This window comes from Pelophylax lessonae, assembly GCF_965119305.1.
Source record: "Pelophylax lessonae genome assembly, chromosome: 5".
Taxonomy (NCBI): domain Eukaryota; kingdom Metazoa; phylum Chordata; class Amphibia; order Anura; family Ranidae; genus Pelophylax; species Pelophylax lessonae.
In genome coordinates this window covers 8,245,579-8,260,575 of record NC_138772.1, presented here as the reverse complement: position 1 = coordinate 8,260,575, position 14,997 = coordinate 8,245,579, and the positions used below count along the sequence as shown (strand labels likewise).

The 14,997-nt window shown below is 48.3% G+C and overlaps 1 protein-coding gene across 1 annotated transcript in view; it reads right to left on the bottom strand.

Annotated features, from left to right (window-relative positions):
* The window catches only part of LOC309556401 (uncharacterized protein), a gene marked incomplete at its 5' end in the record, with an annotated part of 250,177 nt that overhangs the window by 127,213 nt on the left and 107,967 nt on the right, over positions 1-14,997 (bottom strand). The window contains one exon of the mRNA XM_082258865.1: positions 4,145-4,309. Within this exon, the coding sequence (XP_082114991.1) occupies positions 4,145-4,309 (165 nt within the window). The remainder of the gene's footprint in view (positions 1-4,144; positions 4,310-14,997) is intronic.

Genomic DNA, 14,997 nt, shown 5'->3' with positions numbered 1-14,997 from the left:
GCGTGTACAGGCGCTGCAGCATAGCCAAGGTGGAGTTCCAGCGGGTGGGCATGTCACAGATGAGGCGGTGTACCGGCAGGTGAAACTCGCGCTGCACTTCGGCCAAACGTGCAGTGGCACTGTACGACCGCCTGAAGTGACTGCACACCCTTCTTGCCATCCTTAGCACATCCTGCATTACCGGGTACGAGTTCAAAAACCGCTGTACCACGAGATTCAGGACATGCGCCAGGCATGGCACATGGGTTAACTTTCCCTGACGAAGGGCGGCCAGGAGGTTTGACCCATTATCAGTAACCACCATCCCTGGCTGCAGCTGGCGTGATGTCAACCACCTCTGGGCCTGTGCCTGCAGAGCCCCAAGAATCTGAGGGGCAGTGTGCTGCCTGTCCCCTAGACACACAAGCTGCAGCACTGCGTGACACCTTTTGGCCTGAGACATAGAATAGCCCTTTGAACGTTTACGTGGTATCTCATCATATTCAAAGGACCATTCTGCAGAGGAGGGCATGGAGGAGGTAGAGGAGGAGGAGCAGGAGGGGGTAGAAGTGATCGATCTACCCGGATCAGCGACACCACCAGCTGTTTGCAGACGTGGGGGCAACACTGGCTGCAGCACCGAGCCCTGGCTACAATCCCTTCCACTGGCAAGCAGTGTCACCCAGTGAGCAGTGACAGAAATGTACCGTCCCTGCCCATGTTTGCTTGACCAAGTGTCAGCCGTCAAGTGTATCTTACGGCTGACTGACTTGGCCAGGGATGACACTACATTGCCTTCCACATGTTGGTATAGGGATGGCAGGGCCTTACGGGAAAAGTAATGCCGACTTGGCACCTGCCACTGTGGAACTGCACATTTTGCGAAGTCACGGAAGGGAGCAGACTCTACCAGGTTAAATGGTAATAGTTGCAGAGCCAGTAGTTTAGCCAAACTACTGTTTAGACGCTGGGCATGTGGGTGGCGGGGAGTATACATTTTTTTTCGTTCCAGCATGTGTGGAATCGAAATTTGGCGTCTAGATGATACAGCTGGTGGTGTGCTGGAGGTAGATGCGACACTGCCTGCTATATCATCATCCCTGCCAGTGGAGGCTGCCAACAGGTGACGAGTGACTATAGCAGGGCCAGGAACAGACTGATGTGCAGGTGGAGCAGGTGGAGCAGATGGAGCATGAGGAGGAGCGCGAGGAGAACTAGGAGGCCGACTGACCAATCTTTGGCCCTTTTGTGGGTTCTTTAAATGCTCCTGCCAACGGGCCGAGTGGTGGGTTGTCAAATGCCTGTTTAGGCAGCTTGTACCCAGGTGGTTGACATTTTTGCCACGTTTTATACCCTTCTTACAAATCTTGCAGATCGCAACTGTTTTATCTGCATGGGATGTCTCAAAAAAGGCCCAGCAAGATGAGGTGTGTATAGTGGCCCGGGAGACAACAGGTGCGGCCTTAGATGGAGTAGGCCGTCTGCTCTCCCCTCTTGCTTGCTCTGCCTCCTCCTCAACCTCAGACCCAACATCTGACTCCATCAAAGACTGAGCATCAGGCCTGGCCTGGGAGACAACAGGTGCGGCCTTAGATGGAGCGGGCCGTCTGCTCTCCCCTCTTGTTTGCTCTGCCTCCTCCTCAACCTCAGACCCAACATCTGATTCTATCAAAGACTGAGCATCAGGCCTGGCCTGGGAGACAACAGGTGCGGCCTTAGATGGAGCGGGCCGTCTGCTCTCCCCTCTTGTTTGCTCTGCCTCCTCCTCAAACTCAGACCCAACATCAGACTCCATAAAGGACTGAGCATCAGGCTGGAGTAGATGGCCGACACTGTGGTCAAACAGCTCAGCTGACTCCTCTGCCATGTCTGAAATTGGGTCTAAGGGAGGACATGAGGTGGACATGGACTCATCTGTATTTGTTCTGACAACTGCAGAAGACTGACCACTTTTCTCTGCCTGGGTCACTGTAGTTGCAGATGATGCCGATGATGAGGGTTTGTTCATATAGTCCACCACCTCCTGTACATACTGTGGACGTATAGCTTGGCCACTGCCGGAGAACAATCCAAATGGTGGCCTGGCTGAGGACTGACCACCACGTCCACCCCTGCCTCTAGACACCCTAGAAGCTGTGCCCCTTTCCGCAGCAGGGCCACGTATGCCTTTTCTTGGTCTACCAGGCATATTTCTCAATGATGCGTTGGCAACTGTGTGCGGTGAAAAACGCACACTGCTATGCGACCCACAGTTGTCGCTGGATACAGCACAGCAGTTGCGGTTCACGCACAGTAGCAAAGCCTTTTGCACAGTGGACCTAACGCTTTGAACAACAGGCGTTAGGTTGTCACTGATGCGTTGGCAACTGTGTGCGGTGAAAAACGCACACTGCTATGCGACCCACAGTTGTCGCTGGATACAGCACAGCAGTTGCGTGTCACGCACAGTTGCAAAGGCTTTTGTACAGTGCACCTAACGCTTTGAACAACAGGCGTTAAGTTGTCACTGATGCGTTGGCAACTGTGTGCGGTGAAAAACGCACACTGCTATGCGACCCACAGTTGTCGCTGGATACAGCACAGCAGTTGCGGTTCACGCACAGTAGCAAAGCCTTTTGCACAGTGGACCTAACGCTTTGAACAACAGGCGTTAGGTTGTCACTGATGCGTTGGCAACTGTGTGCGGTGAAAAACGCACACTGCTATGCGACCCACAGTTGTCGCTGGATACAGCACAGCAGTTGCGTGTCACGCACAGTTGCAAAGGCTTTTGTACAGTGCACCTAACGCTTTGAACAACAGGCGTTAAGTTGTCACTGTATTTTGCTGCCTAGCAAGCACGTATACCTGCTGTGATACAGCAGCACTGTGCCACGTGCTCACTAAACAGAACCCTCACACTTTCCCTACAGAAACTAAATTTTCAAATCTAACTAATGTAGTACAAAGTTCCCTAACTACACTAGATATCCCTTTCCACTAAATAGAAAGCTCCATACAGCAGAAGACTGACACTGTCCCTTAAGTTTTTTTTTTTTTTTTAACTCTAAGAACCAGCACAATCGCTGTATCTAACTACACTGGCTGTAAGCTAAATACAATTCTGCTATATGGAGCTTTAGAACCACTCGATATGTAGGAAATGTAGTGTAGCAAGCAGGAGTCAGACAGAACTGCTTCAACTCTCTTCAACAGGCTCTGGATAACTGTGCTAGGGGTTAGGCGGGGCCATCTTATATAGTGTGGGGCGTATTCACTCCTGATTGGCCTCTGGTCCCCGTAGTCACTCCAATCACGTTCCTAGGAGACTCCTGCCCCCTCATTGGCTTTTGCAGACGTTTCTGGGCCAATCACGGGCTTTTAAAGCCCAGTTCCTGTCCCAGTGCATTTTGGGCGGTTCTGGTGGCCGAATACCGAACTTTTGCCGCAAAAAGTTCGGTATTCGGCCGAATATCGAACATCCAATGTTCGGGTCGAACCGATGGTCGACCCGAACCGTTCGATCATCCCTAGTCCCCATCCGGAAAGGGGCACCGTCGTGGGGAGGCCTAGTGCAGGACTATAACCTGCTCACGCTCATAGGCCAGGCTGGGGAGACCTTAAGGATCTAGATTATCCATTGCGAAACCCCAGCCGACATTGCTTGCAGAACACCAGGAGGATCCCCCTGAACACTAGCTAGCAAAGTGAGTAAAGAGAAATAAAAACAAAATATTCTGAAAAGAATAAAAAACTGAGACCGAAGTCCCACCAGGAAACCTAGGTCCTACTCCTTCTCTAGGCAGAAACAAACTGGTTTGCTGGAGCAGAGGGTGTGTGGGTTAAGCCTGTGGGGACAGCCCCGTGGGCGTGGAGATTTAGATTTTTCCTGCCTAGAACTACTCCTGCAGGGGGCAGCATAACCCAATGGCTAATGAAGATGGAGACTGCGTCTGTCAATGGACGATAGAGAAATTTAAGATGTTGGTAAATGTTCTTGGAATGAGAGTCATTTCAATAACGACACTTACATATTAGGTGAATGGTTTATTTATGAATGCATTGTGAATATAAAGTGAATCTAAGATTAAAAAAAAAATCCTTCCATTTCAATTATTTATACAGAATGCTTCAGATTCAAACTGTCCTGGTAAATAATTGTTCCAATCGGTCCTGTAATACTCACTATAATTCTTCTATCTGGCTTGTGGTCAGAGCTGTCATCAGATCCCTGAAATGAGGACCCTCCAGATTGTTCCCAGACAGGTTTAGTTTCCTCAGTGTCCCGTTATCTCTTATTCCCAAAGCCAGGTGGGTGCATGAACCGTCTGTCAGTCTACTGCCAAAGAGACTATAGAGGAAAAAACAGAATGTTTAGAAAATATTAAAAATAAAAACTTCCATCGAAAATTATTTTCACACCTTAATTTACAAATACAGAGGGTATAGAAAAGAATGCCCCCCCCCTTAAAAATAATCACATTTTGTTGTTTTGCAGCCTGAAATGAAGACAGACACATTTTTTGTTTTATCCAGCTGTATTTACTTAGTGCAACTTATAACATCCAAGTGAGAAATATAACACCAACATGTCAGAAAAAAATAAAAAGCATAAATAAAAAACAGAATCACTGAGTTGGAAGAAGGATCACCCCCCCCCCCCCCTCCTAAAAATGACTTGTAAAGTCTATCAGGTGTAGCTATTCGCCTTCTCAATGGCACACAAAGCCATCTGACTTTCATTTCAACTGTGATCATTTTGATTAGCTCAGCATAAAAAGAGCTTTCCTGGAGCATTTCAGTTCCTGGTAGTGCAACTGAAACAAACAGTTTATGGGTGGCAAGGCTGTCACTGTCACTGCGGTCTCCTGGATAAAGGTTTGGACAGGCGCAAGTAGCACCTAATAAATTGAATGTGAAAGAGTCCACTTGGATGTACACAACACCCATGCAACACTTATGCTCTCCCACCTCGTGCTTATGTGACACACACACCCCACTCACTGGACTCCAATGACCCTCCTACTATACAGTACAGAAGAGTCACTATCACTTTATGGGTCACCACGGGATCTCTTCTGACTTCCCAAAGGCTCCTGGCTTGGATCTGGTCCCCTCCTGTGAAATGTCCCCAATACTTCTCCACTTGGTTCAATGGGCAATAGATGGGCGTAAAAAGGAGAGAGGAAACCTCTCATAGTGTAAAATATTTTTGTATTTATTAAAAATTATTTAAAACTAGGGATGACGTTCGAGTCAGTCCATAATGCACTGTGCGCATGCGTGCAGTGCATTATGTGATTGGCCAAAGCATGCACCCTGACCTCCATGCTTTGGCCAATCAAATCATCTCTGCCATGATTGGACCAAGGCAGGCTGCCTTTAGCCAATCATGACTCAGGGGATAAGTACACACCCCACAATATATAAAGGCTGCTCACACAGCAGCAACGTGTAGTGTGACTGTGCGGGCGAGATGAAGAGGAAGTGGAGGATCGTGATTGAGGCAGGGAGAGGAAAGTGATTTGTAGTTTTTCAGGCAGTGCAGTGTAGTCAGCAGTAGGGTTGAGCGAACACGGACTGTATTATTCGTGTTCGTACCGAATAATTGTTTTTTTGTTACCCGAACACGGACCCGAAAACTTTACTGTATATTCGGGAAAAAATCAGTGTTCGGTCGTTTTATTTCCGGGTTTTGCATGCATTGGCGCGCTTTTCATGGCGGGCTTTCAACAGCCAATCAACAAGCGTTTAACTGGTGTGCCTTAAGCCATCCCAGCCATGCCTACAAATGTATTAGTAGCTGTGATTGGCCATCTGAAGCATGTGACCAAGTCTTTATAAGTCCGAGGCAGCGCCGCTGCGTCATTCTGCTGTGTTAGTTCAGGGACAGAGCACACATCATACGTGCTGGCTGCTGATTAGGGACAGACAGGCAAAAAAAAACATTTGTGTCCGGATAGATTTGAGGGACAGGTCGGAGTGTGTTAGGCAGGGTGAGTTGTAGGCATTTTAGGGCGAGGCTGCTGATTTTTAGGGTCAGTTTTCTACGATCGATTTTGCTGTGTGGGAGGGATTTTCAGTGACTGATCTACGATCTTATCAATCCTTATAGGGAGAGGCTGCTGCTGATTTTTAGGGTCAGTTTTCTACGATTGATTTTGCTGTGTGGGAGGGGTTTTCAGTGACCGATCTACGATCTTATCAATCCATTTAGGGAGAGGCTGGAGATAGGCAGGTGTCAGTGGTCCACATCGATTTTGCTGTGTGTGGGGTGCAGTGAACACAATTTTTTTTGCCCACTGAGGAGAAGGGAGAAAAGTATTTTTCTATCAGTCACTGTGTGCAGCATTTTTCCTTCAGCTGTGCTGTGCTGACTGATCATACACTGCTGTGTTCAGTTCACATGTGCTATTATTGAGTGGTTTTGAAAAATCATACACTTTTTTCTATTCCACTATTCAATATACAGCCTTCGGTTAAAAAAATTAAATTGTGGCCTGCAGCAGAGCTGAATGATTTTTGGGGTTCATCTCATACTTCTGAAGATTTGAGGGTGCTGCCTGTTCCAAACTCCTCCTACTCCTCATGCAGCCTTTTAGGGGTACAAACAATAGTAATTGGGGCCTAGTGTGGTTTTGTACGTGTGAGATACATACACTTTTTTTGATCATATTTTCTATTCCGCTATTCAATAAAAACCTTTGGGGAACAGTTAAATTGCGGGATAGTCTGTGTTGGTACGTGTGAGATAGACCTTTCCAAGTTTTTGGGGTTCATCTCATACTTCTGAAGATTTGAGGGTGCTGCCTGTTCCAAACCCCTCCTACTCCTCATGCAGCCTTTTAGGGGTACAAACAATAGTAATTGGGGCCTAGTGTGGTTTTGTACGTGTGAGATACATACACTTTTTTTGATCATATTTTCTATTCCGCTATTCAATAAAAACCTTTGGGGAACAGTTAAATTGCGGGATAGTCTGTGTTGGTATGTGTGAGATACACCTTTCCAAGTTTTTGGGGTTCATCTCATACTTCTGAAGATTTGAGGGTGCTGCCTGTTCCAAACTCCTCCTACTCCTCATGCAGCCTTTTAGGGGTACAAACAATAGTAATTGGGGCCTAGTGTGGTTTTGTACGTGTGAGATACATACACTTTTTTTGATCATATTTTCTATTCCGCTATTCAATAAAAACCTTTGGGGAACAGTTAAATTGCGGGATAGTCTGTGTTGGTACGTGTGAGATCCACCTTTCCAAGTTTTTGGGGTTCATCTCATACTTCTGAAGATTTGAGGGTGCTGCCTGTTCCAAACTCCTCCTACTCCTCATCCAGCCTTTTAGGGGTACAAACAATAGTAATTGGGGCCTAGTGTGGTTTTGTACGTGTGAGATACATACACTTTTTTTGATCATATTTTCTATTCCGCTATTCAATAAAAACCTTTGGGGAACAGTTAAATTGCGGGATAGTCTGTGTTGGTACGTGTGAGATCCACCTTTCCAAGTTTTTGGGGTTCATCTCATACTTCTGAAGATTTGAGGGTGCTGCCTGTTCCAAACTCCTCCTACTCCTCATCCTGCCTTTTAGGGGTACAAACAATAGTAATTGGGGCTTAGTGTGGTTCTGTACGTATGAGATACATACACTTTTTTTGATCATATTTTCTATTCCGCTATTCAATAAAAACCTTTAGGTATCAATTAAATTGCGGGATAGTCTGTATTGGTACGTGTGAGAAACACCTTTCCAAGTTTTTGGGGTTCATCTCATACTTCTGAAGATTTGAGGATGCTGCCTGTTCCAAACTCCTCCTACTCCTCATCCTGCCTTTAGGGGTACAAACAATAGTAATTGGGGCCTAGTGTGGTTCTGTACGTGTGAGATACATACACTTTTTTTGATCATATTTTCTATTCCGCTATTCAATAAAAAACCTTTAGGTATCAATTAAATTGCGGGATAGTCTGTATTGGTACGTGTGAGAAACACCTTTCCAAGTTTTTGGGGTTCATCTCATACTTCTGAAGATTTGAGGGTGCTGCCTGTTCCAAACTCCTCCTACTCCTCATCCTGCCTTTAGGGGTACAAACAATAGTAATTGGGGCCTAGTGTGGTTCTGTACGTGTGAGATACATACACTTTTTTTGATCATATTTTCTATTCCGCTATTTAATCAAAACCTTTGGGTATAAACAATTAAATTGCGGGATAGTCTGTGTCGGTACGTGTGAGATACACCTTTCCAATTTTTGGGGCGCATCTCATACTGCCGAGGATTTGAGGGTGCTTCAGTCTGCCTCCTGCCTGTTCCGAACTCCTCCTACTCCTCATCCTGCCTTTAGGGTACAAAAAATTGTAATCGGGGCCTAGATTGTGTTTGTACGTGTGAGATACACCGTTTTGTAAAATTTGTCCTATTCCGCTATTCAATATACACCCTGTTTGAGTGTAAAAAATTAAATTGCGGGATAGTCTGTATCGCTACATGTGAGATACACCTTTTTAAATTTGTTTGGCGCATCTCCTTCTACCGCTGAGGATTGCAGGGCGCTTCAGTTTGCCTCCTGTTCCCAACTCCTCCTACTCCTCTTCCTCATCCTGCCTTTAGGGTACCAAAAATTGTGATCGGGGCCTAGTCTGTGCTTGTACGTGTGAGATACACCGTATTATAAAATTTTTCCTATTCCGCTATTCAATATACACCCTTTTGGTGTGTAAAAAAATTAAATTACGGCATAGTCTGTATCGGTACGTGTGAGATACACCTTTTAAATTTGTTTGGTGCATCTCCTTCCCCCGCCAAGGATTGCAGGGCGCTTCAGTTTGCCTCCTGTTCCCAACTCCTCCTACTCCTCTTCCTCATCCTCCCTTTAGGGTACAAAAAATTTTAATCGGGGGCATAGTCTGTGTTTGTACGTGTGAGATACACCGTTTTTTATCCTATTCCGCTATTCAATATACACCCTTTTGGGGTAAAAAACATTAAATTGTGGCATAGTTTGCATATTTGACTGTGAGATACACCCGTGCGATACTGTTGTTGTTTTGTTCCGCTATTCAATAAACACCTTTCTAGGGCAAGATCTTAAATTACAGAAATATGAGGAGACCATCAAATAGGGGCCATGGCCTGGGTCGTGGTGCTGCTGGTAGAGCTCCTGTTGCAAGGAGAGGACGTGGTCGATCTGTGCCAGCTACACACACAAGTGAAACACCTTCCTCAAGTGTTAGTAGGCGACAGAACCTGCATCAGTATTTGGTAGGGCATCATACGCCTCTAGAAGTGATGAGGCCAGAACACAGAGAGGCGATAGTAGATTGGTTTGCTGCTGACAGTGCCTCCAGTTCCTTCACATTGTCTCCCACCCAGTCTACTGCAGAAAGGTCAGAGTTGGCACCTGCAGCCGATGTCCAACCGTCTTTCACCTCACTCCCTTTCAAATCAGGCAAGCAGTCTGAGCCCCAAGCCATACAGCAGTCTCTTCTTTTTGAGGACTCTGTCAGCAGGGTTTCCCAGGGCATCCATCTAGCCCTGCCCCAGAAGTGGAAGAGATTGAGTGCAGCGATGCCCAACCACTTATTTCTCAAGATGAGTACATGCAAGGACCATCGCAGCACGTCTCCGATGATGACGAAACGCAGGTGCCAACTGCTGCGGCGTTCAGAATTGTGGAGACCGACAAGGAGGGCAGGGGTGAAGACTGGGTGGAAGATGATGTGGAGGACGATGAGGTCCTCGACCCCACATGGAATGAGCGTCATGCAGGTGACCTGAGTAGTTTGGAGGAAGAGGCGGTGGTCGCACAGAGCCACCAGCACAGCAGAAGAGGGAGCAGGGTGCAGAAGCGGAGCGGCCGTGCCCTAGACACTACGCCTGCTACTGCCCAACGCAGCAAGGGAACGAGCGCACCAAAGTCAGCTCAAAGGTGTTCTCTAGCGTGGAAGTTCTTTAGAAAATGTGCTGATGACAGGACACGAGTGGTTTGCACCCTGTGCAATCAGAGCCTGAAGCGAGGCATAAACCTTCTCAACCTGAGCACAACCTGCATGATCAGGCATCTAAGTGCAAAGCACGAGCTGCAGTGGAGTAGACACCTTCAAAACCAAGAAACGTCTCTGGCTCATCCTGCTTCCTTTTCTGCTGCAGTCTCGGCCGCTCCAGCCACATCTGTAGTGATACCGGCACCTGCCACCCCGCAAACAGAGGATCTGTCAGCAACACCGCCACCTGGGTCACCAACCATCTCCACAATGTCCCGTGGAAGCGTTCAGCTTTCCATCTCCCAAACACTTGAGAGGAAGAGGAAGTACCCCCTACCCACCCGCGATCCCTGGCCCTGAATGCCAGCATTTCAAAATTCTTGGCCTTTGAAATGCTGTCATTCCGTCTGGTGGAGACGCACAGTTTTAAAAACCTTATGTCGGTGGCTGTCCCACAGTACGTCGTGCCCAGCCGCCACTACTTTTCCAGGCAAGCCATCCCTTCCCTGCACAACCAAGTGGGGGAAAAAATCAGGTGTGCACTGCGCAACGCCATCTGTGCCAAGGTCCACCTAACTACCGATACGTGGACCAGTAAGCACAGTCAGGGGCGTTATATCTCCCTAACGGCACACTGGGTAAATGCAGTGGCGGATGGGCCTGAGGCGGATAGCAATTTGGCGCATGTCCTTCCACCACCGAGGATTGCAGGGCGCTTCAGTTTGCCTCCTGTTCCTAACTCCTCCTACTCCGCTTCCTCATCCTCTACCGCCTCCTCATCCAGACAGCGTAACACCTTCACCACCAAGTTCAGCACGGCCAGGGGTAAACGACAGCAGGCAGTTTTAAAACTTGCCTGTTTGGGGGAAAGACCACACACCGCGCAGGAGTTGTGGAGGAGCATGGAACAGCAGACAAATGAGTGGTTGCTGCCAGTGAGCCTCAAGCCCGGCCTGGTGGTGTGCGATAACGGGCGAAATCTCATAGCAGCTCTGGGCCTAGCCGGTTTGACGCACATCCCTTGCCTGGCGCATGTGCTGAATTTGGTGGTGCAGAGGTTCCTTAAAAACGACCCCGATATGTCAGAGCTGCTGCAGAAAGTGCGGGCCGTCTGTGCGCACTTTCGGCGTTCTCACCCTGCTGCTGCTCGCCTGTCAGCGCTGCAGCGTAACTTCGGCCTTCCCGCTCACCGCCTCATATGTGACGTGCCCACAAGGTGGAACTCCACCTTGCACATGCTGCAAAGACTGTGCGAGCAGCAGCAGGCCATAGTGGAGTTTCAGCTGCAGCACGCACGCATGAGTCGCTCTGCGGAACAGCACCACTTCACCACCAATAACTGGGCCTCCATGCGAGACCTGTGTGCCTTGTTGCGCTATTTTGAGTACTCCACCAACGTGGCCAGTGCCGATGACGCCGTTGTCAGCTTAACTATCCCACTTCTATGCCTCCTTCAAAAAACAATTTGGGCGATGATGGAAGAGGATGTGGCACAGGATGAGGAGGAGGAAAAGGAGGAGGAGGATGAAGAGGTAACATTTCCAAGGCTTTCAGGGCAGTCATTCACAAGGGGCTCCGAGGGTGGGTTCCTGCACACACAAACGCCAGGGACACAATTGTCCAGCAGGAGCACAGTTCTGGAGGATGAGGAGGATGAGAAGGAGGAGCTGGAGGAGGAGATAGAACCATGTTCACAGCAGGGTGGCACCCAGGCCAGCTCATGGCCATCACTGGTGCGTGGCTGGGGGGATACAGAGGACACGGACGATACACCTCCCACAGAGGACAGCCTTTCGTTGCCTCTGGGCAGCCTGGCACACATGAGCGATTACATGCTGCAGTGTCTCCACAACGACCGCCGAGTTGCCCACATTCTAACTTGTGCTGATTACAAGGACAACGTACCGTCCTTAATTCACTCACTGGAGCGCGATCGCAAGATGCGCGAGTACAAGCGCACGCTGGTAGACGCGATGCTGCTGGCATTCCCACCTGACAGCGGGGCCACAGTGGAAGCACAAGGCAGAGGAGGAGGAGGAGGAAGAGGTCGCCAACGCAACCAGGGCACCGCCAGCACCTCAGAAGGCAGGATTAGCATGGCCGAAATGTGGAAAAGCTTTGTCAGCACGCCACAACAAACAGCAGCACCAGCAGCTCATATGGAACGTCTTAGCAGGAGGCAGCATTTCACGAACATGGTGGAGCAGTATGTGTGCACACGCCTAGACGTACTGAATGAGGGGTCTGCCCCCTTCAACTTCTGGGTCTCCAAGTTGGGCACATGGCCTGAGCTTGCCCTATACGCCTTGGAGGTGCTGGCGTGCCCTGCAGCCAGTGTATTATCTGAACGGGTATTTAGCACGGCTGGGGGCGTTATCACAGACAAGCGCAGCCGCCTGTCCAGAGACAATGTGGACAAGCTCACGTTCATTAAAATGAACCAGGCATGGATCCCACTGGACTTTTCCGTACCTTGTGCAGAATAGCGATGGATACCGACCTTACCCAGCCATTGTTCTATTTTTGCTCTTTCTCACTCTTTTGGGGTGTACCCTCATTTAAAATTTCTGAAAAGAAGCAGTGTTGGCTACCTCGTCCTCCTCAGGGTCAGATTAACGTAGGGGCTATTGGAGCTGCAGCTCCAGGCCCCTACCTTTATATAGGCCCCGGGTTGGCCATATTCACTGTTACTGCTCTTCTGTCACTTGTAAACACAGTAATCTGGCTTCTATGCTCGCTTCCCCAGGCAGCTCCCTCAGAACCTCCCCACACAGCACGAAGGCCGGACAAGGAGGGACAGTTGCCGATGCATGGATGTGTTTATGGGCTTCAGAGACAGCATCCCATATTGAATTAGGCATGCATGGCTGCACCCTTCCTCCTCTGGGTGCATGCCAAGGCACGGCCCTTAAGGCCCTTCAAAATCCTCAGCACCAAGCCCATGATGCTCTTAATCCGGCCCTGGTCCTCCTCCACCGCCGCTTCCATCTACACCGCCCATAGGTGTGCGCAGCCTATTGCATTAGGGTGTGCACCCCAAAGTTGAAATACACATGCATGTGTTTGCCTACATGTACATGGCCCCGATACATTACTCTTCCTGCTGGCAAAGAGAAATAGAGCAGAGCAGGTCCGAGGGAGATCTTTCCCATCTCCTCACTGGCAAACAGAGCGATAATGCTATGTGCCCTAGGTGATTAGGGTGTGCCCAGGCACATCCGGCACACCTTGTGCGCACGCCTATGAGACCGCCATATCCACCACCACCTCAACCTCCCTCCTACTCCATATGGGCCTCGTCCTTCAGAGATGAAGAACATTGTTTTATTTTTCTGTTTTTTTTTTTGTTGTTTTAAGTTATTTCCCTATCCACATTTGTTTGCAGAGCACTTGCCATGCTCTTAACTCCGTTTTGCTGCCATTCGCTTTCCATTGGTGTTTTAGAGCCATTTTAGTGCCTGAAAGTTCGGGTCCCCATTGACTTCAATGGGGTTCGGTGTCCGGGAAAAGTTCGGCAAAAGTCCGGGACACGGACGCGGACTTTTTTTTTTTTTTTTTTCCATAAAAAGTTTTTATTGAAAAACAAATTATACAGGGTACAGATAGTCACACAATATCAATGCTAGGAAACATATTTCTCTATTCTTTTTTTTTTTTTTTTTCTTTCTTAACTTTTCATATCCAGCAAACAAAAAGGCTTCAAGGGTATAGAGGACACAAAAAAGGGAAAAGAAAGAGGAAGTAGGGGAAGACATCAGTGCGGCTTGAGCCAAACTAAACACCATGAAACAATGATTTCCTGAGAAAAAGTTGGTATCACAGCTCAAAATAAACTTGCCTGGAAACAAATACCATTACTGGTTAGGAACAATCTATACAGGTGTAATACTGGTACCATAAGAGCATGTAGCTATTATTGAAACATAAAGATCATAAGCATATAGGTAGTATCAATGAGGTTTAGCCAGGTTGTTGTGTGTCTGCGGGGAGCTTCTTAAGGAGCCTATGTATGAAGGCATCCTTATTATGGAGCTCTAGAGTGTGTGGACTGGCAGTAACTGTATAAGGATGTTATGGATCCAGTATGGCTCGAAGGGACGTTAGGAATCTAATGTCCGCTGCTCAGGGAGAAGGGAAGGAGGGGCTGGGAAGGGAGGGAAAGATAAACAGACGGATGAATAGAGTGGGGAGGGGGGAAAGAAAGGAGGGAAGGACACACAAAGGGGAAGTCTCTCGGGGGGGGTTAGAGGGGGATGTCCCATCACAGAAACTACTTTCAAAGAATGTACTTGAAAATCAGATTCTAAAGTCAGATTCTAAGTAGGGGTCATGATTGAATCATAAGTCACCGAATGTTTGAATCTTATCCAGTCCTGCCAAGTTGCAGCAAATTCGGAGTATCTATCATGGGCAATGCTGATCAATTCCTCCATTTGTTCAATGTGATTCAGACGCCTACACCACTCTTTGGTGGAGGGGATTGTGGATGATTTCCAGTGACATGGGACGCACAGTTTAGCAGCAGTCACCATGTGCATAGCCAGTGATTTTCTGTAACTCCCCCGCTGAGAAGGGGACCAATGCAATAGGTATTGTGCAGGCGAGAAATCTATTACTCTCGAGGTTATTTCCTTGATCAGATTGTGTACTCTCCTCCAGTAGGGCTGAAGTAACGGGCATGACCACCATATATGGAGCATTGTACCCGGCTCTTTATCGCACCTCCAGCACATATTCGTAACATTCGGGAAGAATTTATGTAATCGGTCCGGTGTATGGTACCATCTGGAGAGTACCTTATATCCGTTCTCCTGGATTGCTATGCTCACCGAAGAACATTGAATATTGCGGCAAATGGAAGACCACTCTTCCTCAGTAAGGGAAAGGTCCAGATCTCTTGACCAGGCCGCCACGAAAGAGGAGGATGAGAGAGGGGGAGGGGATAGAACAAGACGGTACAGGGCAGAGATCACATGCCTCTGGGGCCTCCCTCCCTCACAAAGGGCCTCAATACCAGTTAATGGTCTCACCCAATTGGATGCGGCCCGGCTGTCG